Consider the following 23,917-nt stretch of genomic DNA (forward strand, 5'->3'; position numbering starts at 1 on the left):
GGGCTTGGGCGACCGGGCAGGGGGAGCACCGTGCCGGGCTGGGAGGACCTGGCGTGGGAGAGTGTGGACGACCGGGCAGGGGGAGCACCGCGCCGGGCTGGGAGGACCTGGCGTGGGAGAGTGTGGACAACTGGGCAGGGGGAGCACAGAACTGGGCTTGGAGCACCTGACGTGGGAGTGTGTGCATGTCGTGGTTTGCGTTGACGACATGAACCAGCCGCACGTTCGTCACGTGGGATTAAATAAAATGCACCATGGAAACGCTGCAGCCGCCTCTGTTTGCTTTCTTACTGTGGTCGCGAGGATCCTGGAGCCCGCGCGCAGCCCGCGCCTGTGGCCCGCACCCTCTCCTGCTCCGGCCGCGTGCCTCTGCCTGTTCTATCTGTCCCGGACAACCCCTTCTCTGACCGGCTGGCCGGAGAATGCCCCCGCCTGTCCCTCCCACCCGGGGCCCGCTGGGGTCCCTGCTCCTGACCCACAGGCCAGCAGCCACTCCCTGCCCTGGCCCTGGCCGGCTGAATGGTGCCCTCTCGGGCCTTTCTGGGAACAGGCAGTTGGGAAGGCCTTGCCGGGAGAGTTGAGGGCCCGGGTTCCACTGGCAGTTGGGCCGTGACGTACGAAGGTTCTGGTGACGAAAAGACGGTTCCGGAAGAGGCCCTGCTGCCGTGTGGCTCTTGTCTACCTTGCTGTTGGATCGGAAGGAGAGACGCGGGGGTGGGTGCCCCCCGAGGCCTTCCCTGCCTCCGTCCAGCCGCCCTGGTGCGAGGCTCGGGGCCTCTGGGCAGCGGCTGAGGCCACGGACGGTGGTTGCCGGTGAAGCCGTGTCGGGTGAGCCTGGTACCAACGGGGGCCGAGCCAGGACGGCACTAATTCCTTGACCCCTCAGGTCGCCTCGCTGCCCGGGGGCTCCCTCTGGAACTGGGCAGGCAGAGCACTGCCCTGTTTCCGCTGCCTAGTGCCGTGTGTCCTCAGGCACCGGTCTCTCTGGGGCAGTGCGAGCCGAGCCCAGCCGGGGCTGCGCTGGGTGACTCAGCTGGACGGGTGGAGGTGAGCGCAGTGGACACTGAGCTCAGCGGACAGGGATTTGAGTCCCTGTTATCCTGAGCTCCACCTGGGGGCCTTCGCCGGCCCAGAGGTCGCCTTCTTACAGAGCTGGCCGCTAGCCACCCCTTATCCGGGGCTTCGCCCCCCTCTCAGGCGAGCACCATCACCCTGGGGGACCTGGGGCTCTCCCTGGAGGAGGAGCTGGCCAGCCCTGGGCTCTTGAGTCTGGAGGAGATCTCCGAGAGGTATGAGTCCAGCCACCTGGCGTCTGCCATGTCCGTCCCCGAGCAGGATCCCCCTAAGCCCTGGAAGCAGCTGGAGCAGTGGTGAGCCCATGTGGAGCCGGGAGGGAGAGCCACGCTGCCTACCGCCCCCACCCCCTGGCACACGCGGCCCGACTCAGCCTGCTCCTCGCCCTGGCCAGGGTGGCCGACCTGCAGGCCGAGGTGGTGTCCCTGAGGGAACACAGGGACCGCTGTGAGCCGGCCATGCTGAGCCTGCTCCGGGAAATGCTCCGGCTGCGGGCCTGCGTGAAACTGCAGGACTCCGAGCTGAAGAAGCTTCAGCAGGACCTATGGCGGGTGGCCCGGGCCCCGGAGAAGGAGGCCCTCGAGGTCAGCTGCCCGCCATCCCCACCCATGGGTGGGGCTCCCCGGCCCCTGTGGGTGCCGGCCATGCTGTGAGGCTCAGCCTGCCCTTCCTCCTTCCAGTTCCCTAGCCCCCAGAACCAGACCCAGATGCAGGCCCTGGACAGGAGGTACCCCACACCGATGGCCTGGGCCCCAGCGGGGAGGTCAGGGGCTTTGGGAAAGCGGTGGCTGGGGCGGGAACCTGGGGTCCTGGTCACCTCGCTCTGGTAAGCAGCGTGTATCCACGGCCCAGCCCGAGAAGTCTGGGTTTGCATGGGCCGTGGCACCTGCAGAGAAAAGGGCGGGAGACCCGTTGCCGGGGCCCCTGGGCCGGGACCTGAACCCCAAAGGCGGCCAGGAGGGCGGGCCAGGCAGAAGTGGCTCTTGTGTGCCAGGCTGGTGGAGGTCCGGGAAGCCCTGACACAGGTCCGGAGGAAGCAGGCGCTCCAGGACTCTGAGCGGAAGGACACCGAGCAGGAGGCTAGCCTCAGGTGGGCCCCGCCTGCCTCCCTCCTTGGGGGCCGGCTCTGAACTTCCCACGTGTGGTCACGTGGGTAGGAGGCACCGAGGCAGGGAAGGCGTCCCCTGGCCCTTGGTGCCACGCTGCTGGTCGACAGGGTGGGGGGCTCGGACCCCCCTGGACCCTCTGTGGGGAAAAGAGAGTTAGGTCCAGAATCCCTACCGCTCTCTTCCCCATCAGTCACACTCATCCAAGCCGCTGTCACGTCCCCGCATGGGTACGCGGAAGTCAGCGGCTTATCCTTGTCTGTGTTTGCCCAGGTGGCCCGTAGGTCAGCCTGGGCCCCCCGGATGCAGGCCTGGCCTCGAGAGGGACTCTCAGTGTCCGGAGGCCCCGAAAAGTTCACGGTAGCCCCACAGCCAGGCCCTCTGGCCGGCCGGGCTGCCGTGACCCTCGCCGTTGCCCTAGGTTGGCCGAGCTGGCCGGGAGGCTGGAGCAGGAGGAACAGTCCCGGGAAGCGGCCTGCAGCGGTCTGCAGAAGAGCCAGGAGGAGGCGAGCCAGAGGGCAGACCTTGAGGCGGCCAAGGTGCAGGTACCAGGAGGGAGGCCGGGCCCGGGCAGCCAGGCGGGCCGCCACCAGGAGGGTCCGTCAGAAGAGACCGCTGCACCTGTAGCCCGTGTCCTCCCCGCCCACGTGACTGGGCCCACGTGGTCCCCCCACGGTCCTGCCCCATCCGGTAGGTGGCCACCAGCCACAGGTGGCTTCGTCCGTGGAAATGAGCTAACACTTTAGGTCCCTCGGTCACGTGAGCCACGTTCCAGATGCCCAGTAGCCGCACGTGGCCCACGGCTGCCGATTTGGGAAGCGCTGAGACCGAGCTCATCCTTCTGCACAGATGACACCTCAGTGGCCCTGTCTTCGCCCCCGCCCTTCACCCCCCTCCTGTGACCAGCACCCAAATCGGGACATAGGACGTCATAGCCCTGAAGCCCCTTCCTCGGCCATCTCCCGGCGTGGTCCCAGCCCTGGGCTGGTCAGGTGCCCCCGCTGCATGAGACCCTGGGAGGCAGGGCAGGGCACGGGAGGCACGTCTCCAGACCCAGCCTCTTCAGCTCTGCAAACAGAGACCGGGGCCTGCGCGGGCCAAGTGCTCCCAGCTGCTGCCCACATAGCTCGGCTGCCCAGCTTCGGTGGCCTCCCTTCCTCTGCCCTTCGGGAAGGTGGCGTCTTGGCTGCATCGAGACCCTGCCCACCGCTGCGGCCAGGAGCTCCGAGAGGCACTCACTGGCCCTCGGATTCCTGACGTGCCAGGCGGGCTCCAAGCGCCCGCGTCTTCCCCAAGCGCTCTCGGGTGCCCGGTCAGCAAACTGTGGCCTCCGCCTGCTTCTGCAAAGCCCACTCATTTACTGTCGTTCGCTTCTGCTTTTCCGCTGTAAACCACAGAGCGGACAGACTGAGGCACAGACCCTTGGCCTCTCACAGAGACCGTGTGCTGACCTGCTCCAGAGCGCCCCGTGTGCAGGGGCAAGGCTGGCGGGGCCCAGGGCACAGCTGCCTGCAGGGAGGAGGGGGCAGGAGCCTGGAGCTCAAGGGCGAAGTGCGTGTGCGGTCTATGCACGCACGTCCCTGTGTGCGCACACGCGTGTGGATGTGTGCGGACGTGGAGAGCTCTCGTACTTACTCGGCTTCCCGCACGGAGGCTCCCGGCTCAGGACGCGATTCCCTGGGTGTGGCATCTGGTGGTCACCACGAGCACCAAGTGTGTTCCGGACCCTGTAGACCCTTCACAGCCCTGGTGCCTGGCGCTCTGGGGGGAACACGTGGCCCCCGCCCGCCCCGCTGGCCTTCCTCAGGAGGGTGCGGTAGGCCCAGCTCTGCGAGGCTCGGGGGCAGTGGGGGACACAGGACCCAGAGCCCCCTCTGTGATGGGCCCGGTTGGGCAAGAAAGCAAAGAAGTCCGAGGTGGCAGGGGGGCCGGGGGCGGACATGGCGAGGAGGGAGGTCCGACCCCATGGCGGCCGCGCTGACCCCCCGCAGGCCCAGGTGACCAAGCTCGGGGAGGAGATGAGCCTCCGCTTCCTCAAGAGAGAGGCCAAGCTGTGCGGCTTCCTGCAGAAGAGCTTCCTGGCCCTGGAGAAGGTGGGAGCCCGCGGGCCTGCGGCCGGGCCGGGCCCCCCACAGCCCCACTCACGGCAGGCGGGGGCGGGTCTCCCCACAGAGGATGAAGGTCTCGGAGAGTGCCCGGCTCAAGGCGGAGGGCAGCCTGAGGGAGGAGCTGGACAGCAGGTGGCAGGGGCTGCAGGAGCTGGCCGAGGAGCGCGTCCAGGCCCTGCAGGGGCAGCACGAGGTGCGCAGTAGGGGGGCAGGGGCTGGGGGTGGCCGGGCCGGGCCGGCCGGCGCCTGGGCTCAGGGCCACTTGCGCACAGCAGCAGGAAGCACGCCGCCTCCTGGAGCAGTGCCGGGGCCTGGACAGGGCCGTGGTCCAGCTGACCAAGTTCGTACGGCAGAACCAGCTGTCCCTGAGCCGCATCCTCCTGGCCGAGCAGAAGGCCCGGTGGGTGTCCCAACCCCTTCCTCCCCCCGCCCCCGCTGATGGGGGCTCCCGTCCCCCCACGGAGGACTCAGCGTGCCCCAGTGTACACGGCCCCCGTCCTGGTGGGCCCTGTGACCCTTCTCTGCTCCCCGGGTCTCCCGGATGGCTCTGGAGCCCGCTGCCAGGCCCCCGCCTTGACCCAGCGCCTCGGCGGGCAGGCAGCCTCGACTGAGGGGCGGTCTGTCTGGGCACCGACCCCCAGGGACGTCAAGGGGCACCTGGAGGAGAGCCGGGCGGGGGAGCTGGCCACCTGCCTGCGGGAGAACCTGACGGCCGTGCAGCTGGCCGGGGAGCTGGCCCAGCGGGAGATGCACAGCGCGTTGGAGCTGGTGAGGGCCGCGGGGCCCGGGTCGGTCTCCCGGTGGGGCCCCCGCCTCCCCAGGTGCCCGCACTCAGCCCAGCGCCCCGCAGCAACGAGAGAAGAGCCAGGCCCTGGAGGTGTCGCTGGCCGAGCTGGAGACGCAGGTGAAGGACCTGAGTGACCACTTCCTGGCTCTGAGCTGGAGACTGGACCTGCAGGAGCAGACACTGAGCCTTCGGCTGAGCGAGGTGAGCGCGGAGCAGAGGGGGGTCACCTGCACCCCACACCCAGCCCCAGCCATCCCCAGTGCCTGAGAAAGCAGGCCTGACAGGCGGTCCCAAACCTCCCGCCCCTGCCCAGCTGCTGTCCACGAGGCCCATGGTGGCCCCGACCACAAAGCGGATTCCAGAGGGGCCGGCAAGGTGGCCTGGCCCTTGGGTTTTTTCCCCTTTCTAGTCACAGTGTCGTTGACCTTTAATTCCCACGCCCTAGAGTCCACCCTTGGAAAGGGTGGGGATCGCGGCTGCTCATGTATTCAGGGTTGGACAACCACCACATAACTCGTAGATCCTTCCTGTCACCACAGAGGAAGCCCTGGTGTGGCTAGTGGTCACTCCCTACCCCGAGGCCCCTGGCGACCGCTGATCTGACGCCCACCTCTGCGGATTTGCTTGTTCTGGACGTTTCCTATAAATGCTTCCATACAGCGTGTGACCAGCTTATCTTTTCTTCCGCTGATGGACACCGCACCGCCCCCTGGTCTGGCCACGGAAGGCGCTGCTGTGAATACACGTCCACCCTTCCACTATGGGGCGGGGCCCCCCAAGCCTCCCAAGGCCACATGTCCACCCTTCTGCTATGGGGCGGGGCCCCCCAGGCCTCCCGAGACCCCTCCCCTGCAGGTGTGGGCAGGCTGCCCGTTGTGCCCTTGCTGACTGACTCCTGGTGGGCTCGGGGCCAAGCCAGGCCTCCTTCTTCCGGATATGGCTCTGCCCAGCCTGGGGGCCCTGCCCGGGGTCCCCGGGTCCCTGGAGAGTGGCTGTGTGCAGACTGGGTGGACGAACTCAGAGTCGGCCCCCTCCGGAGCTCTCTGCTGCCTGGGTTCAACTCTGGCTCCAGTGGGCCCCGTCCATCCATCTGTCCCCCGTCCCTGTCCCCGCTGTGTCCTAGGCAAAGAGAGAGTGGGAAGGCTCAGAGCAGAAATCCCTGGAGGGCCTGGTCCGCTGTCAGAAGGAGGCTGAGGAGCACCTGAGGGAGGTGCGGGAGCGAGTGGACAGCCTGCCACGGCAGGTGGGTGAAGACCGGGTGCCCCGCCTCCCCCCTCCCCCCACCCTGCTGTGCCGCCCCGGCTGCCCGCCTACCTTGCCTCTGCTGCAGATAGAGGCCGTGTCCGACAAGTGCGTCCTCCACAAGAGCGACTCAGACCTCAAGATCTCGGCCGAGGGCAAGGCCAGGTGAGGCCCCAGCTCCTGGCCTCAGAACGGCCCTGCTGCGTCCACAAGTCTCCTACTCCCACAGCCCCCCGCACCTCCCCAGCTCTGCGCTTGGCCCCACCGGGTGCAGCCCACACACATCCTCCACTTGGCCTTCTGTCACCCACTGGGGTCCCCCCAGTTCCCGCTGGAGGGGTGGCAAAGCTGGGCGCCCCCTCACGCCCTGCCCTCTTCCCTCTGCACGCCCTGGGCCTGGGACCCCCGCCCAGAGCCTCCTGTTCCTACAGGGAGTTCGAGGTCGGGGCCGTGCGGCAGGAGCTGGCCTCTCTGCTGTCCTCTGTTCAGCTGCTCAGGGAGGGCAACCCCGGGCGTAAGATCGCGGAGATCCAGGGCAAGCTGGTCACGGTACCCCTGAGCCCCTGTGCCCATCACACTCGGCAGAGGGGCCCCCAGGGAGGCCCCAGAACCAAGACACCCTGAGCGGGGACACCTGTCCAGAGTCCCCAGACGCTGGGCTGCCAGCAATCACGGTGACAGGCGCCGGCTGAACCCTGGACCGAGTGACGCGCCCCAGATCCCACATGTCACGGGCCAGCTCCTGCCTGAGTGACGGGGGGACAGGGGTAGGGGCCAGCCTCAGGCCCGAGGGTTCGCCCCGCCCAACAGACGAGGGCCGTGTTTAGTTTCAGAACCAAATAATGAAACTGGAGAACAGCATCCAAGACAACAAGACCATCCAGAACCTCAAGTTTAATACAGAAACCAAGCTGGTGAGAGAGGTGGCCCCTCCGTGGACCCTGCCCCCCTCCCCCCTCCCCGGCACAACCTCTGGCTTTGTGGCCTTCCCCAGGTCTGTCCATCTGCGTGTCTGGCCTGAGCGGGGTTTCCCGGTAGATAAGACCCTGGTTTGTCCAGAGGGAGATAAATCCCGTCTGCTGTCGGGCCCCCTGTGGCCAGATTCCTGCATTCCCGCACTGGCCCCTCCTCACGGTGCCCTTGTCCGCAGCGCGCGGAGGAGTTGGCCAGCCTGCGTGAGAGCTTCGTGCGGCTGTGGAGTGAGGAGGGCCCGTGGGCGCTGACGCTGGGCAGCAGGAGGGTCCTCAGGTCCCTGGTGAGGCAGCGGTTTTTCATCAAGGACGTGGCCCCCGGAGAGGCGGTCCCCATGAACTGCTGGGGCGTGTATCAGGCCGTGAGGTGGGCAGGGAAGCCGCCCTCTGGAGACCCCTCCAGGTCAGGGTGGTGCCGGGGAGGCCCCGAGGTCAGCAGGCGTGAGCCGCGTCTCCCGGCAGGTGGCTGCAGTGGAAGGAGGTCCTCATGGGCCGGGTGGCGCAGCGGAGGGCGAGCGCGGTCTCGGAGAGGTCCCTCTGCCAGGAGCCCGTCTGCACGCTCACTTCCGCGTCCCTTTCCCGGAAATAAATGTGCCAGCTCCTGTTGCTGTCGGAGTCCAGAGTCCCCTCCCCCAGGAGCGCGAGCCCAGTGAGCCCTCCACCCAGGGCTTTCCTGGGCCTTCCTGCCGACGGCCGTGGCGTCCCGGGGCCCCAGCCACTCACTGCAGGCCTCCTTGAGGGCCAGCTGGCCCGGGTCTGGGGTCTCCTGGGTCACGCCCGCGCGGTGGCCAGCACAGGAAGCAGCTCCCCCTGCCCCGATCTGGGGAGTGAATGTCGCGTTTGCTCCCTCGCTCGGGGAGCACCCTTTCTTCCCGCCTCCAAGGAGGCCCTCGCTCTTCCCGCTCTTCCCACGTGGCTGGCCCTGCCACCTGCCTGGGGGCCTCAAGGAGGGGCAGCCCCAGGGCCGGGCGGCTGGGCAGGTGGTGGGAACAGCTGCCCTTTGCTGCCCACCTGGGGCCTCAGGGATGTCTGGGTGGCGAACGGCCTCGCCCAGAGCCAGGCACAGTGTGTAGACCCCCTGAGCACATGACCTCTGAGGGGCTGCGGCTCCCGCCCGGGGGGCCTCTGCTGGGGGCCGACTCCCTGGGCCTGCCAAGTCCCGACCTGAGCTGGCTCGTTCTGCTGGCTGCCACCATGGTTGGGGGGCCCCAGGGGCTCCTCCGAGAGAGCAGTGACAGTCCAGACGCCTGCTGCTCCGGCCCGCCCCCCACCCCCGACCCCGGCCCACTCGCTAGGCCTCGGCCAGCTGCACCCCATCCAGGGTCTGGGGGCCTCCGCCGGGCAGTTCGGGGCCGGTCTCCGCAGACCAGCTGGCCAGCAGGTCGCTGAAGTCGGGCGTGCCGGGGCGGAGCAGGCCCAGGGGGCCGGGCGCCGGCTCCTCCCAGAAGGAGACCGGCAGCTTCCTCTGGGTCATGGGGACGATGTGGCCGTACTTGCGCTCCAGCCGTAGCCGGCGGCCGGCTGGGGCCCCGGGCCCTGAATACTGCCGCAGCCCGTAGTCAAAGAGCTCGGCCAGGGGCCCCAGCCCGCGTGCCTGCCCCTCGGGACCCCTCGGGGAGAGGACACCGGGCTCCATAGCCTCCTCGCCACCGGGGGGCCCACCCGGAGCCCGGTTCACCAGGTCAGCACAGCGGAGGCCCTGGGCTGGGCTGTCGTCCTCACGGATGTCACGGGTGTCCGGGTCCTGCCCCCTGTCCTTGCGGCCAAAGTACCGCTGGATGTCGCCACTGATGAGCTCGGAGAAGCGCAGCAGCTGAAGGGGGTTCTCGGGGCTGCTGGGACCCCGGGGGGCTGCTTCTGGGGCCCAGCCTGAGGCCTGGGGGGCTGGGCTGCGGCCCTCTGGCCCCGCCCCCTCCAGCTCCTCCTCCCCCTCCTCCCCCTCCTCCTCCTCCTCCTCAGAAGTCTCTTGGGGCTCCGGGTCTGAGGGCAGGAAGGGCCCGTGGGTGGGCAGGGGCAGCCGGAAGTCGCAAAGAGGCCGGATCACGCCTGCGGCCATCTCCTCAAGGCCCGAGCTTCTGGGGCCTCTGGGGCAGCAGGTGCAGCTGGGGAGGGAGGCGGAGAGAGCACAGGTCAACCGTCAGGTCCCCAGGCCTTGCAGCCACACTGGTGCTTACAGAGGGTGTCACGCTCAGAAGCTGGTGAGGTTCGCAGAGAGCCTGGGACCGTGGGCACTGTGGGCAGTGGGCATCGCAGGGGTGGGGAACAGGAAGCTAAGGGGTGTAGAGGTGGCTCTGCTGGGACCGTGGAGATGGGGCAGGTGGCAGGCGAGGGGAGTGCCAGCCCAGGGGAGCAGAGCCCTGGTCCCAGCATGGAATCGCCCTGGCTCTTGATGGGACAGGCCCGCCGAGGTGGCATCTACCCAGGTGCTGACAGGGGGGCCCCCAAGATGCCCACACTGAGCCCGGGAGCTGGGCCTGACGGCCTCGACCAGCCTGCTGGGTCCAGGGCCCAGAGCACTTATGGTTTCGGGGGGCCTCGGGGGCTTAGGGGAGGCTCAGAGCTGGGCGCTGTTTCTCCCATGCTGTCTGATGGGTCCCAGGCTTTCATCTGTCTGGTCCCTGCCCGGGCACCTGGGGTTTGGCAGGGTCAGCAGGTCAGCAGGAGCCAGGGAAGGTGTGGGGTGGGAGTTTGAGGAGGTGGGGGGGGGGGGCAGGTGCTGGCCCTCCCTGGCCTGATGCCAAAGGGGGTTGACTCTGAGCTTTGGAGCGGTCACCCCCCCGGGGGGTGTTGCCCTCACAGCGGGCAGGCAGGTGGTGAGTGCTTTTGCCTCCTGGCAAAGCACAGAACGGGAGGGTGATGTGGGGAGAGGGAGAAGGGGGTCCCCAGGTGGTCAGAACCCTCACCCCAGAGAGGCTGGGTGTCACTCAGGGTCAGGCCGGCCTGGGGAGGGCAGGGGCCATGCTGTGCTGTGGCTCCTCCCTGCCAGGGGTCCCGGTGGCCCCAGCTTGGGCTCCTTGGGCTCCTCCTCCTTCAGCCGCACCCCTGTGCCTCAGCGCTGCCCTCCCCTCCCCCAACCGACCTCCATGGCCTCTGGTGGGTGGTCCCCACAGCCCACTTGGTGGGAAGGGCCCGCAGCCTTCCCAGGGAGGGGGGGAGGCCGCATCCGCCCGCCACCCGGTGGGGCTCCTACCTGGAGGCCTGCAGCTCCCGCGGGGCGGGCCCGCCTCCACCTGGGTTCCAGCATTTATAGCTGGACTCCGAGGCCGGCCGGGCTGGCAAATATTTGGCGACTGCATTGTCATCGCAGACTGGGCAAATAGAGCCCGTTTGCTTTAGCGCCCGGCAACCAGGGCCCCGCGGGGGGAGCCTCAACCTGCCCGGGGACCGTGGAGTGTTTGCCGCAGGCCCAGCTGGCTCACACCCGGGGCCCGAGGGCCCTTATCTCCGCCACCACCGACTGGGACCCGGACCAAGCTTTGTCAAATAGGCGGAAAATTAAATTTCACGCTATTTTGACTTCTGGAGTAGCCCTTCTCCAGCGCACATCCTGCCCGGGCAGTTCTCTGGGTAAACGGTGCTGCAGGCCGGCAGAGGAAGCTGCGGGACCACCAGCCCCCGTGGTGGCCTCATGCGGGGGCCCCCTGGAACCCCCACTCAGCCCCCTCTAACCGCCAGGCCTTGCTGGCCCTGTGAACAGTCTCAACCCTCCCCCAGCAGGACCCCCGGGGGCCCCACATCCCGGCCCCCTCCCCCGGCTCCTATGTCCCACAGCTGCAGGCGTGTCCCTGCCCCACCCCCGACACAGGGCTTCACCCCCAGGGTCCAAGCTGAGATGACCACTCTTTCCCTGGTGCTAAGCTTTTTTCTGGGGGGCTTGGCGCCCACCCCACCGCACCCCCACCGTGGAGCGTGCTCCTCCCCTCGGGTTACACCATCAGCAGGCCCCCAGGGGGACTGCGTGTGGTGCTCCCCCAAGTGTCCGGGGGCCCCCCCCGTAGTCAGTCACCCAAACTGCAGGTGTTGTCCAGGTGGGAACCCGTGCCACACTTCTCCCCCACTGTCTGCTGCGGCGCTCCTTGGTGGTGACTGAGTCCCGGCAGCCTCTGCCACCATCCGCACAGGGCCACGTCCCAGTTCCTCTCTTACGAGGACGCCCATCATTGGATTCGGGGGCCGCTGGGCTGCAGTCTGACCTCATATTCGTAACATCTGCAAAGACCCTATTTCCACGTCAGGTTCCCTTCCGAGGTTCCGGTGGACCAGATGAGGCCTCTGCCGGGTGCTTTGCTCCCCTGGAGCACCGCCCACACTGCCTGCTGGGAGGACTCCAGGGTCCTGTCCGCCACGGCTCAAAGCCACCACTGCTTGTGGGGCAGCCAGGTTCTGAGCACAGGACAGCGGCCCCCTCCCACCCCGGCGTGCACCCGGCCCCTGATGTCCCTTCCAGCTCCCTGGGAGGGTCACGATGCCCTCCCGTCCTCCCCGGGCCCTTGGCCTCCGCTCCTGGCTCCGTTCCCTTCAGGCAGGGGACAGCCCCCGTCCCACCCAGTGGCACCCCGTTACACACGGGGTGTGGGCACAGACCCAGGCCTTTCCTGCAAGTGGGGGCCGTGGGTGATTGCTGCCGGTCATTTCTCGAGCACCTGGAGGGCCCAGTGCAGGAGCCCCTGGTCAGAACCCCCGGCTCTGGGGCACTCAGGGAAATGAAGCCATCCCCCCGGGCCAGGCCGGTGACTTGGCAGGGGCAGACCTACGGAGCTGCCAGCATCCCGCAAGCAGGTGGTTCACCGGAGGCAGGGCCCCTACGCGTGCCAGGGGAAGGCTGCAGGCCTCCCTACAGCCTGTGTTCACTGACGGGGTTGAAGCCAGGCCCCGGGCGGTCTGTGTCGTGAGTCCAGTCTACGTTTGGGCCTCAGTCTGCTGTGGGGTGGCCCAGCACAGTCCAGCAGCAGCCCTCTGGGACAGCCCAGGACCCCAGGGAGGGGCTCACCAGGTGTCCAGACTGGAGCCGCAGTGTCCCCTGCAGCTCGTCGGGAAGGACTGGGGCCCGGGCCCTGGAAGGGGGTCAGCTGGTGCCGGTGCCCACCGCCCTCAATTGACCAAGGTGGGCCGCGGGACCCGAGGGGAGTGCCGTCTGGGTGGAGCCTCCAGTCCTCATGGGCGCCCTGCCCCAGGCTCTGAGCAAGGTGAGGCGTGGCCCTGCCCTCGAGGAAGTCCCAGCCCTTGTGACCAGCCCAGGCTTCACGAAGGAGGCCAATTGCTTGGCAACGATGGGACCACAGCTCACTCGGCCATGGGAAGCACAGGGGATGCAGCAGAGAGGACAGCCTGGAAAGGCCCAGGCCACAGGGAGCTGGCACTCCCATGGTTGGCTGGCCCCACGGACAGCCCTGCCGTCATCCCCGGGGTACTGTGGGCATGTCACCCCACATGGCAAAGGGACCCTGCAGACGTGATTGTGGATGATCCTGTGGGTCCAGGGTCATCGCGGGGGCCCTATAAGAGAGGAAGCTCAGGGCTGGAAGGGGAGACGTGACCACAGAAGCAGGGTCACTGCCAGCTTTGAAGGTGGAACGTAGGGGCCTCGAATCCGGGAAACGCAAACAAACGGCTCTCCCCTGCAGGCACCTGGATTGGGGGCCGTTTTGGACTTGCGGCCCCCAGGACAGCATGCTAGTCACCAGCGCTGTTCTGAGCCCCTCTGCCGGGGCTCAGCAACCACGGGACGCTCACGGCCGGAAGCGTGGGCTGGAAAGTGGGGTTGGGTGTTGTGCAGGGCCTCCTGGCGGGCAGCGGAGCTGGGCCCTTCCTCCCGGCCACAGGAGGCCCAGGCGGCCCGGGCCCTCAGCCATGCCCTCTGTGGCCGGAACAAATCTCAATGTGCGGATGGGCCCATGACGGTCACCAACCCCCCCCCCCCGCCCGCCACCGCCCAGGGCCCACTCCTTCCTGATGGCCCTGTTTCCCTCCACCCAACAGGCCTACTTCTGCATCCTGGCCTCTGGCACAGGCCCCTGGTCGGTGGAGCTGGGGCTTTGACAGAGGCTTTGGGTCCTGCAGGGGGCCTGGCGAGGGGATGTCCACTAATGGCAGCCATGGAAGACAGTCCACAATCAGCCAGCCCTGTCTTTCTCTGCTGGCATTATCTCAGTGCTCTATTTCTGCCTGACCAGAGACCATGGAGGACCCCTAGCCTAAGAGGGAGAATTTTAGAGCAGGGGAGACACCGGAGCAGTTAAAGGTTTGGGACAAGGAACCTGGGCAGCACAGCATGGGGCGGGCATCTGGGCCGAAGGCTGGAGTGCAGGGAGGGCGCAGCTGCGCTAGTCCCAGCAATCAATGACAGGGCCCCACAAAGCACAGCCTGAGGGGGTGAAGGTGTGGGACAGGCGTGAGGGGTTTAAGAAGCAGATCTGAGGTCTTAGTAGGGGTGTCCGTGAATTAGCCACACCCTTGCTGCTCCCGAGTCTGAGCCACGTTCAAGATGAACCCAGGAGTCCGCGAGTGGAGGCTGAACTCCAGCTTTTGTTACTGGCAAGGCTGGGTTGGGGCACGACAGTCTGGGGGGACCCTGGCCTGGGTCAGTGGACACACTTTCCCAGAATCACTGCCCACACATGTCTACCCTGGTGTTGGGTGGCCAGGGCCAGGCCGAATGGCATGGGGGGTCGCAAGCCCCCGGCTGCCCACTGGGACCCCTGGAGTGGGGCCGGGGACTGATGCACTCAGGCTGCCGGGCTTGGACCCCAGCACGTGTCCCAGCACCTGCTCCCCGCCGGCCCCGCTGTGGGCAGCGTCAGGCCTTACGGACCTCTGTGCCCCCGCTGCCCCCGTGGTCAGGCCTCGGTCCCCGGGGGAAAGGCCCCGCTCTTCCTAAGGCGTGGGTCTGCCTGCCCCCACGCGCCTCATATAGATCGTCCTGGCGAAAATCAATAACCCCAATATGTCAGCTCGCAGGCGGCCTCCGGTGAACCAGTCTTGTCCTCAGGCCCACGAGGGCTGGGCCTCCCCGCCCATTAGCGGGACATTAGGCCCCGGAGAGGTTTCTCTGTGTGCTTTGAGATAATGAAGGCCCAGGTGTTGGTTTACGCTCTGACAGGGGAGGGGGGGCTCGAACCCGAGCAGGCAGCGCCGGCACCCGGCCTGGCATGTCGGGGTCGTGGAGGAGAGGGCTCCAGACACACAGGGGCCCCCCAGACCCATCCGGTTGTGGCTCCACCGCGTCAGAGGGTCAAGGAGATCGCAGCATCTGCGGCCGTCGCTGCCCTCCAGCCACAGGCCACCAGGGCACACGGGTTGTTGAACAAGGCGGGCGTAAGCGGGAGTCAGGCCCACCGCGGGACGTGGTGTCTCGGTAGGAACACGTTGGCAGGGGCTGTGTGGGCCGAGGGGCTCTGCTCTGGGTCCGGAAGCAGGGTGACAGTGACCGCGCTGTCTCCCGGGGGCCGCCCCACAGAGCGCCACAAACGGGGTGGCCCAAGACACAGAAACCCCTCCTCTCGCAGTCTGGAGGCCAGAGTCTGAAGGGAAGGTGTCGGCAGGGTCGGCCCCTCGGACGGGCCCCGGGGAGAGTCAGTCCCAGGCCTCTCTCTCAGCTTCTGGTGTTGCTGGCGACCCTCAGTGCTCGTTGGCTTGGGGCCGCGTCGCTCCAGTCTCTGCCTGCCTCTTTGCATGGCCTCCCTCGTGTTTCTCTGTGTCTTTTCTCCTTTCCTCAGGGGGACACCGGTCCTTGGATGTAGGCCCCCCCTGAGATGATGTCATCTTAACTATATCTGCAAAGACCCCACTTCCAAATAAAATCCTTGCTGGAGATCCAGGTGAATGTGAATTTGGGGGGACGTGGTTCAGCCCAGGAGGGCAACCTAATACATCTTCCCCAGAAGGAGGCAGCTGAGGCCCAGCCACAGCTGGAAAAGCACAGGGTCCGACCCACCCGCCGGGACAGGGGGACGTGTCTGAGTGTCCAGATGTGATTGCGGAAGGGTCCTGTTTTGTCGTGAGCCATCGTGGTTCTGGAGTGACCAGAGCCAGTGTTATCCCCTGAAATTGCTTATGTCCACCAGGAGACCCGCCCTGTGAGCACAAGGCCAGCTCCCCGAGATCAGGGGCTTCTGTCCTCTTAAGGCTTGGGGCGCCCGGGTGGCTCCGTCGGTTAAGCATTTGACTTCAGCTCCTGACCTGTGAGTTCCAACCCCGCGTCGGGCTCTGTGCTGACAGCTCGGAGCCCGGAGCCTGTTTCGGATTCTGTGTCTCCCTCTCTCTCTGCCCCGCCCCCACTCACGCTCTTGCTCTCTCAAAAATAAACATTAAAACAAAGAAAGACTCTACAGGAACTATGTCTTTTGCATAGTGCTTTCACCCACAATGGACACCGAGTGGCGGTAGGAAGAGGAGAAAGAGGAGGGGTCGTCTGGACACTCTGATTTGCTCATTCTTCATTGTGAGCAGGCACTCCCCCCGCCCCCCAGGCTCCAGCCTCGAATGCCCCTCAGAACCCGGTGGCAGTAAGGGTGACCCCACTGCCTCAGGGCCGCAGGATGGAGGGGTGTTTCCAAGCCACCCCCTTATCAATCGTAGCTGTCCCAAGACCAGCCACAGACTCCCCAGGCACGGGACCAGTCCTCACAGCGGCCCGAGAAGGGCACGTGACACCCGTTTTACAAGTGATGCTCGAGCGCTGAGGTCACCTGTCCAAGCTGTCTTGTTTTGTCACCCATCCAGGGCAGTCACCGAGACTGAGATGGGATTCGTGGCCCCTTGGAGGCTGCCTTGACCCGGAGTGACGCCCCAGCCCCTACCCCCCTCTCTGAGCTCTGCGCTCACTCTGCTGTCCCAGGCTAGCTTGTGCCCGGTGCCCTTGGCGTCCCCAACAGGTGGCTACATCAGCCTCAGTCAGCAGCTCCACCCCTAACCTAAGAGCTCCTTGATCTCCGCCTCCGCCAGGAAGACCTCCAGGCGGCACACGAGGGTGATTCTGGCCCATCCTGTGGACCACAGCAGACTCCTGGGGGTCCGTGGGGGTGAGTTAGTTTGGCAGCGATTTGGGGTGGGGTCCTGTGGTTGGCCAGAGGAAAAGCTGTCTAGAGTCATGATCTAGAAGGGAAGCCACTTTAGATTTCTTTTATTTATTTATTTATTTATTTATTAAGAAAAAAATTTTCTTGAGAGAAAGGCAGAGACAGAGGAAGAGACAGAATCCCAAGCAGGCTCCACACTGTCAGCACAGAGCCCGATGCTGGGCTCGAACTGCCGAACCATGAGATCATGACCTGAGCCTAAATCAAGGATCAGATGCTCAACCGACTGAGCCCCCCAGGCACCCCCATGCCAGATTTCTAAATCGGCATGACCGTACATGCACTTTGCTTAGACCAAAAGCCTCATTTACAGTCCCCCATGCGTGCATCCTACACCCATCTTGTGAACGGCGGCCTAAAGGAAAACATCTTGTCCTTGAGATACCATCAACGCCGCTTGATGATAAAATTCATGTTGCTGCCTATATGCTGATCTATAATCTTCTGAGCTTTCGCAAGATGTAAAAAAAAAAGTCTAAAAACAATTCATTCTCCAGAACACTCTCTTCCCCGTGAAGATCACATTTCCTGGGCAGCTGTCCTAATTTGGGTTGGAATAAAACTCTCTGTTTTCTATTTATACTAGAGTGTTCTCTCTGGTGAATTCGCATGGGCGGGGTGGAACAGGTGGGGTGGGGCCCAGCGAGGAGGACCCGGGCACACAGGTGCCTCTGTTGACACAGGCACCTCTCAACAGTCTAGCCTGGGCCCTGAGCTGCCGCGGGGCATCGGAGCTGGGCTTCCCCGGGTGGGGAGGACTCCCAGATGTTGTTGAGCTGGGAACACCTCCAGCCTGCCACTCTCGCCCTAATGTCTGGAGAGTGCCTGGTGGGGCGGGGAGCGGGGGCACTGGTCCCAGAGTCTGGTGTTTCTCCAGGAAGCAGGTGCAGGAGAGGGACGCTCCAGAGGGGAAGAAGCTGAATGAGGCAGGATAGCACATCACAGCTCACAAGGTGGCCTCACGATCTGATACTGTCACCAAGACCCCTCCTCCGCCCCCCCGTCCCCCCCGCCACGTCCCCACAAGATGATGCCTGGACACTCCATGTAGTCTTCTCACAACACCAAGGCCAGTCTGCCTGGAGGACAAAAGCTACCGTGGCTTCGCTATGAAGCCAGGTGGGGGAACCGCGTGGGGCAGGGAGCCCAGGGACAGCCCGAAGGACAGGAAGGTGCCGCGGGAGTCCGCCGAAGCCTCGGTCCCCGACAGCGGCCCTGGCCCGGAGCGCGGAGACCGGCCGCGCGGTGAGCGCCGGGGTCGTGCCCTGCGGCTGAGGGACCATCGCCAGGAGGCCGAGAGCGACGATCTCGCCCCAGCCCCGCCGACGCCCAGGTACCGGACAGCTCTTTCCTCTTCTGGCTGGGGGAGAACTACATTTCCCGGCATGCCCGTGCGGCCTGGCCGGCGTAAGCCGGCTGCGACGGAAAAGGCCGCCGGAGAAGGCGGGTCACTTCCGTTGCGCGAGCGGGCCCACGTTCTGTAGTCGTGAGCGGAGGCTCCAACGGCTACCGGTTTCCGGTTTCGCGCTCCGGAAGTGACGCAAACGGGCCGCGCCGCCCCGCCGAGCGCAGAGTCAGGGTCGCTATGAGCCGTGTCTGGCGTGCGCCGGCCACCGGGTGAGCTGCGCGCGGCCTCGGAGGGGCCGAGGGCGGGCGCGGCGGGCGGGCGCGCTCACGGCTGTCTCTTTTCCAGGGCTGTCCGGGCGCTGAGGTTCGTGCGCGGGGCTTCCCGACACCTGCAGCCGCCGCCGGGTGTCCGGGCTCAGGGCCAGCCCGCGGCCGAGGCCGAGGAAGAGGACGACCCTAACCGTCCCATTCCGTTTTCCTCCAGCAAAGCCAGCCCGTCCCGCTGGAAAGTGCAGCACTCCTTGGGAGGGGAGCAGCAACGGCCCTGGTGGAGGGTGCTGCCCTTCAGCCTCTCGCTCATGGCTCTGGTGGCCTGGTGCTTCTTCAGGCAGGAGACCAGCACGGACCGGTGGTTGAAACAGGTGTTCGGAGAAGAGGAGCCGGAGCCCGGCGATCGTTCTCAGGAGCCTGGAGCTCCGACCGTCCACCAGGCGAGAACGTAGCGGGGTGCCGGCGGGGGCTAGCAGCGAGGAGACAGGCAGCCGCCCTTGGGCTTTTGACATCGCGTTGGGCCGTTTCTGCCTCGGTTATGCCGTCCCCAGAGTGAAGGACTTGGCACAGCTGGCCACACCGACCCGCGTGAAGGCAGAGCAGAGTGTCCACAGAACGGAACCGGCTCTTCGCCTGATACTTGATGCCCAACGGATACGCCCCCGAGACGTTTCTCTTTCCGACCCGTGGAAAGGGTTTTGGTTGCACTATGTACCGTTGGATTTGGGATGTGTCTTTCTCCAACGCGATCATGTTTCCAAAGCAATTCTGGTGACACTGGCAATCCAGCGTAACCCAGTCTGCAGGTCGTTTGCTTTCCGAGACAGAGTAACTGGGAGAAGAGTGAAACTTTTTGTTTTTTAACGTACCGTGCTGTGTAGAAATAGATGTTGGTTTGACCAACTGACAACAAATTTTAATTTGGTGATGTGGAATTAAGCCAACCCCCCTCCCTTTTTTGCACCTCATTAAAAAAAAAAAAAAAAAAGGCGGGGGGGGGGCGGGTGCCTTTTAGTCCTCTCCAGTTCCTTTGTTTTTCTGTTTTTCCAGAATAGGAAGTGAGGAAAGAAACCTAAATGTGAATTGTGGGATTTACAAAAGATACCGGAAATAATGAAATTTCTCGGCTTTACAAATTCTTATTTTTAGCAAGGCAACAACTTTCTGAGTAAAATAAAACTGGGCAGCATTTTTCGTTTTTTTAAACGTTTTGTTTTTGAGAAAAAGCCCGTGTTTGTGCTGGGGGGAGGGCAGGGGGGGGGGGTGGTGGGGACAGGGCTCAGTGCTGACAGCAGCGAGCTCTCATGTGGGGCTGGAGCTCAGGAACCATAAGATCATGACCTGAGCTGAAGTCGGAGGCTTAACCGACTGAGCCCCCCAGGCGCCCTGCTACGTATTTCTTTTGACAAATTACAGGCAGGATTTTTGGGTATCGAAATGATATGCTTTTCAAACACTACTTACTAAGAAACTGCTTAATTCTGAATTAAATATGAGGGAAACAAGAGAAAGTTTATTCACTACGTTTCTAGTGGAAGGTTTTATTTTGGCATATCTGTGGTGCTGAAGTTAACTGGAGGTCTCTTCGATCCTGGTGTTTGCAGACTGGTGGCTGCATGGCAGTGCACCAGCTTCCCGAAGGCTCTCTGCTGCAGGGGTTTCAATGTCGGGCCCGCCCCGGGGAAATTACGCTTGTGTGGCAGGTGGGATTGATAGAAGGATGTTTATAGATTTATATGTTAATTATTTTTATTATTTTTAAGTAAGCTCGGTACCCAGTGGGCTGGAACTCGTGACCCTGGGATCAAAAATCCCATGCTTTACTGACCGAGCCCACCAGGAGCCCCCAAGTATGTTCATTTTTTGGAGGTAGATCAAGGTTTGGGAAGATTGGTATTTGGGAGGGAACAAAGAACGATGCCGTCCTTTCTCCATCCTGGCACGGTTGTTACGTTTAATTGTGAGCTACCCAGTTCATTCAAACCAGAACCCTTAACTCTTCCCTTCCCAGCTTTTGTAGGAAATAAAAAAACCTAATGAAAAGAATTTCTGTTGTAATTGAAAGTTACTCTCATATGGCAAAAGCAATGTGAGCTATCAGGAAAAGTTAGACACTGTCATAAGCAAAAGGAAGAGAATCAGAAACACTAACGATGCCACGGTGGGACAACCACTGTGAAAATGATGTATCTTTCTGTCTATAGAAATTCACACCTTTTCAAAACACGACGGTGGGTATTACGGTTTTTGATGGCACATCATACCACAAGGGAATAAGTCCTGAGTATCTCCCGGGTGGCTGACAGTGACGGGTTTTCTGGTTCCTGACTTTGCACCCCAGACCCGGGTGGGCTTTGTCCTGAGCAAAAGGAAGACCTGAGGCCAGCGAGTGACCGTGCGAGCAGGCCCTCCCCACACCGGGTCTTGGCCGAGGGGTGGCAGCAGACAGGTGGAGAGGTGAGCCACGACTTCAGTCCTTTCATTATTCATCCTGTCCTGGGCTCCTCTTGCCGGGCCACGCGTCTTCAGGGGCTTGTTTCGATGCAGGCCACCAGCGGCGCGGGGCTCTGTTCCCAACAAAAAAATGTCTGCTTACTCCATGGGCTCTTCGTTGTTTTAATTTGCTTAAAAATTTTTTTTAAGTATTTATTTTTGAGAGAGAGAGAGAGACATGGAGTGCGAGTGGGGGAGGGGCAGAGGGAAAGGGACTCAGGCAGGTTCTGGGCTCTGAGCTGTCAGCACAGAGCCGGATGCAGGGCTGAACTCGTGAACCCCAATATCATGACCTGAGCTGAACTCCGCTCAACCAACTGAGCAACCCAGGCGCCCCTTAGCCTGGTGTTTAAAAAAATGTTTACTTTTAAAAAATTATTTGGGGGGGAGGGGCAGAGAAAGAATCGCAAGCAGGCTCTTCGCTGATAGCCCAGAGCTGGAGGCCCCCGGGGAACTCCCCAAACATGAGATCATCACCTGGGCCAGAAACAAGAGTCGGACCCTCAATAACCGAGCCACCCAACTGTCCTGGATTCTTCCTTGAAAATCAGCTTTAATGGTATATAACTCACATGGTGTTCACTTCACCCACTTAAAGCATACAATGAAAATGTTCGCTATATTCACTTGGGGCAGCCATCGCCACAATCTAACTTTGGGACACGTTCCTAACCCCTAAAAGAAAGCTGGGTAGCCACGGCAGTCGCACCCCATGGCCCCCCATCTCTCACACACCCAGCCCCAAGCAACCGGCTCCATTCTTTGCAGCTCAGCACCCAGCCCCGGGGGGTCAGAGTCGATGGACGAGTGGAGAGCCAGAGTGACCAGCCAGCCCGCGGCCTCCGTGCGGGGGGAACCCGCTGCGGGTGGCGCAGGGCGCTGCGCGGTGGGCCGGGGTCCGCCAGAGCGCGGACTGGGGTGGACGCGGACGAGGGGAGCCCGCGGGGGCGGGGCGGCGCGCTCGGGGCGTGTGCCCGCCGATGGGGGCGCGGCGCCAGGTCGCCTGGCGGGTCTGGGGTCCGCGGGGCGCCGGCGGGGGCGGGGCGGGGGCGGGGCCGGCCGGCGGGGGCGCGGGGGGCTCGGCACGGGGGGAGATCCGGAGGGGCGGGGGCGGGCCCGCCTGGCGCATGCGCGCTGCATTGTTTTGACTGAAAATGCCGTCGGTTTCGAAAGCGGCGGCGGCGGCGCTGAGCGGGTCCCCCCCGCAGACGGAGAAGCCGACCCACTACAGGTCAGTGGCAGGGCCGGCCGCGGCGGGGCCGGGGGACGGGGTGGGGGGCGGCCCCGCGCGCCCCCGGCTCGCGCCCCGCGCCCCTGGGCCTGGGTGCCGCCTCCGGTGCGGCCTGGGGCCCCGCGCCGCCCCCCGCCCCGCGCCCGGGCCTCCGCGTCGCGTCCGGGCTCGGGGCGGTGGACCGCCGTCCGACGCGGGCTGCCGCCGCCTGAGGTCGAAAGGCGGCGCCCAGGGTCTGGGGCGGCACCTGGGGGCGGGGGCTGGGGAGCGCGCCGGGAGGCTGGGGGTCCACGCGCCTCTGCGGGGGAGGGTCGGGGGCTGGGGCGGATGCGCCCGGGGGCGGGGGGCGGGGGGGAGGAGGGCGGTCCTCTGCGCTCGGGCGGCCCCCGCCTGGGATCAGGGATGGCACCACGGCTTGGGGGGTCGGGCGTGCCTGGGGTTGCCGTATCGCGCCTGAAGTTGGGCGTCGCGTCCGTGGCCGGGATGGGGAATGCTGCGGACGGGGTCTGGGGAGTCACGCCTGGGCTGGGTGAGGGGGCGGCCGTCTGGGGTCCGGGGTCGGACCTAGGGTCGGGAATGGGCAGCCATCTGGACTCGGGCTGTCTCTGCCCCGGGTCGGGGCGTGCCTGGGGTCGCTGTGTCGCGCCTGAAGTTGGGGGTCTCGTCCGTGGCCGGGATGGGCGACGCTGCGGGCGGGGTCTGGGGACTCGCGCCTGGGCTGGGTGGGGGTGGGGGGGTGGCCCTCTGGACTCGGAGTGGGGGCGGGGGTCGCGCCTGGGGCCCGGAATCGAGGGCTGCGCCTGGGGTCCGGGACCGTGCCTGGGATCGGAGGAACGCGCTGGGAATGGGGGGGGGGGGGGGGGGGACGGCCGTTTGGGGCCGCCTGCCTTCAGAGAGGGGGCTGCTCTTGAGGTTGGGGCACCCTGGCTTGCGGGGTCCGGTCCCCGCTCCCGAGTCCTCGAGGCCGCCCGCCGGCGGCGGTGGCGGCGGAAGCGACCCGCAACGCTGTTTGTCTTTTTAGGTATCTAAAGGAATTTAGGACAGAGCAGTGCGCCCTGTTTGTGCAGCACAAGTGCGCCCAGCACAGGCCATTTACCTGTTTCCATTGGCATTTCCTAAATCAGCGTCGGCGCAGACCGCTCCGCAGGCGCGACGGCACCTTCAACTACAGCCCGGACGTGTACTGCTCCAAGTACGACGAGGCCAGCGGCGTGTGCCCCGACGGCGACGAGTGAGTGTGGGGCGGGGCCAGCTCTGGCCGCTCTTTCCAGCACCCGCCACCTGTAGAGGGGGTCTGGTCTTTGTTCTCAGGCGTTAACGGTGACCAGTGGTGGTGGGCGGACTTTTCTCTACCTCCAGGACTGTGTCTCCGGGACACCCTTTGGGCGCTGCCAACCGACTTGACTTCACTTCCCATCTGGGACCCAGTTCCCCAGATTTTCCGTATTAGAGACAACCCTTATGAGGTGCACCTTTTAGGCTTAGGACCGTTTTGTAGTTGCCCCATGTTTTCTGGTTCAGAGAGCGTGTTAAAATGTTTGCTCACCCTGTGCAAGTTATACCTGGAATGTATACTTCCTTGCAGCATACATATCTGACGTCTTAAAAAAAAAAAAATGATAGGGAAGTTATTTCATTTGCAGACTGTCGCTTATGTAGCACTTTTAAAGTTTAAGAAACCAAGGTTTTGTTTGGGTTGGCTTTTTTCTTACAAGTTTCTTGATGGTGTTATGAACAGATGTATTTATTTAGCAATGTGTAGAATGGGAAAACAGGGCACGTGCAGGCAGAGCGTATAGGCTTGTAACGGACAGAACCTAGTAACGGGAGGTTTTGCTTTTTTTTCCTGGGCTGTTTGAGGAAGGAGGAGGGCTGGTCCGCCTTTGCCTGGAGGTCAGATAGCATCACTGAGCTCCGGGCCGTCTGAATAACTTGTTCAACTTCTGAACTGCTTGTTCAACTTCTTTTTGGATCCAGGCCTGATCTGGGGGAGGTCCTTTGGGCTCAGTCCCCTGATCCCTTGAAAGGAGTTGTGTCTCCAGGAATGCTCCCTTTTGAAAGAAAATTTTCTTTTAATGTTTATTTTTGAAAGAGAGAGAGAGAGAGAGATAGTGAGGGGAGGGGCAGAGAAAGGGAGACACAGAATCTGAAGCAGGCTCCAGGCTCCAAGCTGTCAGCATAGAGCCCTACACGGGGCTTGAACTCGTGAAC

The 23,917-nt window shown here is 64.1% G+C and overlaps 4 protein-coding genes across 19 annotated transcripts in view; 3 read left to right on the plus strand and 1 right to left on the minus strand.

Annotated features, from left to right (window-relative positions):
* The first annotated feature begins 528 nt into the window (after nucleotides 1-528).
* On the plus strand, nucleotides 529-8,550 carry CCDC154 (coiled-coil domain containing 154). Of its 9 annotated transcripts, XM_058711772.1 has the most exons (18): nucleotides 529-828; nucleotides 887-1,370; nucleotides 1,469-1,658; nucleotides 1,755-1,801; nucleotides 2,069-2,164; nucleotides 2,602-2,725; nucleotides 4,172-4,273; nucleotides 4,353-4,481; nucleotides 4,561-4,688; nucleotides 4,930-5,056; nucleotides 5,139-5,276; nucleotides 5,736-5,810; nucleotides 6,199-6,318; nucleotides 6,406-6,482; nucleotides 6,749-6,866; nucleotides 7,145-7,231; nucleotides 7,468-7,655; nucleotides 7,751-7,894. In XM_058711772.1, the coding sequence occupies exons 2-18, from the start codon at nucleotides 1,318-1,320 to the stop codon at nucleotides 7,875-7,877; spliced, it is 1,926 nt and encodes a 641-aa protein (XP_058567755.1). In that variant the 5' UTR covers nucleotides 529-828; nucleotides 887-1,317; the 3' UTR covers nucleotides 7,878-7,894. The 9 variants fall into 9 exon arrangements, with proteins under 9 accessions (XP_058567755.1, XP_058567750.1, XP_058567752.1 ...); XM_058711767.1 differs by having other exon boundaries at nucleotides 7,468-8,550; XM_058711769.1 differs by having other exon boundaries at nucleotides 2,602-2,719; nucleotides 7,468-8,550.
* A 26-nt stretch (nucleotides 8,551-8,576) lies between these two features.
* Nucleotides 8,577-10,711, minus strand: PERCC1 (proline and glutamate rich with coiled coil 1). Its single transcript, XM_058711777.1, has 2 exons — nucleotides 10,479-10,711; nucleotides 8,577-9,390 (listed from the first exon to the last, which is right to left on the minus strand). The coding sequence occupies exon 2, from the start codon at nucleotides 9,342-9,344 to the stop codon at nucleotides 8,580-8,582; it is 765 nt and encodes a 254-aa protein (XP_058567760.1). The 5' UTR covers nucleotides 9,345-9,390; nucleotides 10,479-10,711; the 3' UTR covers nucleotides 8,577-8,579.
* A 7,138-nt stretch (nucleotides 10,712-17,849) lies between these two features.
* Nucleotides 17,850-20,028, plus strand: LOC131500919 (ubiquinol-cytochrome-c reductase complex assembly factor 4). The gene is made up of 2 exons (XM_058710511.1): nucleotides 17,850-17,982; nucleotides 18,059-20,028. The coding sequence occupies exons 1-2, from the start codon at nucleotides 17,951-17,953 to the stop codon at nucleotides 18,432-18,434; spliced, it is 408 nt and encodes a 135-aa protein (XP_058566494.1). The 5' UTR covers nucleotides 17,850-17,950; the 3' UTR covers nucleotides 18,435-20,028.
* Nucleotides 20,029-21,584: 1,556 nt separating this feature from the next.
* The window catches only part of UNKL (unk like zinc finger), a 35,435-nt gene continuing 33,102 nt past the window's right edge, over nucleotides 21,585-23,917 (plus strand). For 6 of the 8 annotated variants that reach the window (XM_058711201.1, XM_058711194.1, XM_058711195.1 and 3 more), the window contains exons 1-2: nucleotides 21,600-21,706; nucleotides 22,728-22,937. In XM_058711201.1, coding sequence (XP_058567184.1) covers nucleotides 21,630-21,706; nucleotides 22,728-22,937 — 287 coding nt within the window. In that variant the 5' untranslated portion in view covers nucleotides 21,600-21,629. Of the gene's footprint in view, nucleotides 21,707-22,727; nucleotides 22,938-23,917 lie in introns of all 8 variants that reach the window. The other 2 variants (XM_058711200.1, XM_058711197.1) reach the window with 2 other exon arrangements.

Source organism: Neofelis nebulosa, chromosome 18 (genome assembly GCF_028018385.1).
Source record: "Neofelis nebulosa isolate mNeoNeb1 chromosome 18, mNeoNeb1.pri, whole genome shotgun sequence".
NCBI lineage: Eukaryota > Metazoa > Chordata > Mammalia > Carnivora > Felidae > Neofelis > Neofelis nebulosa.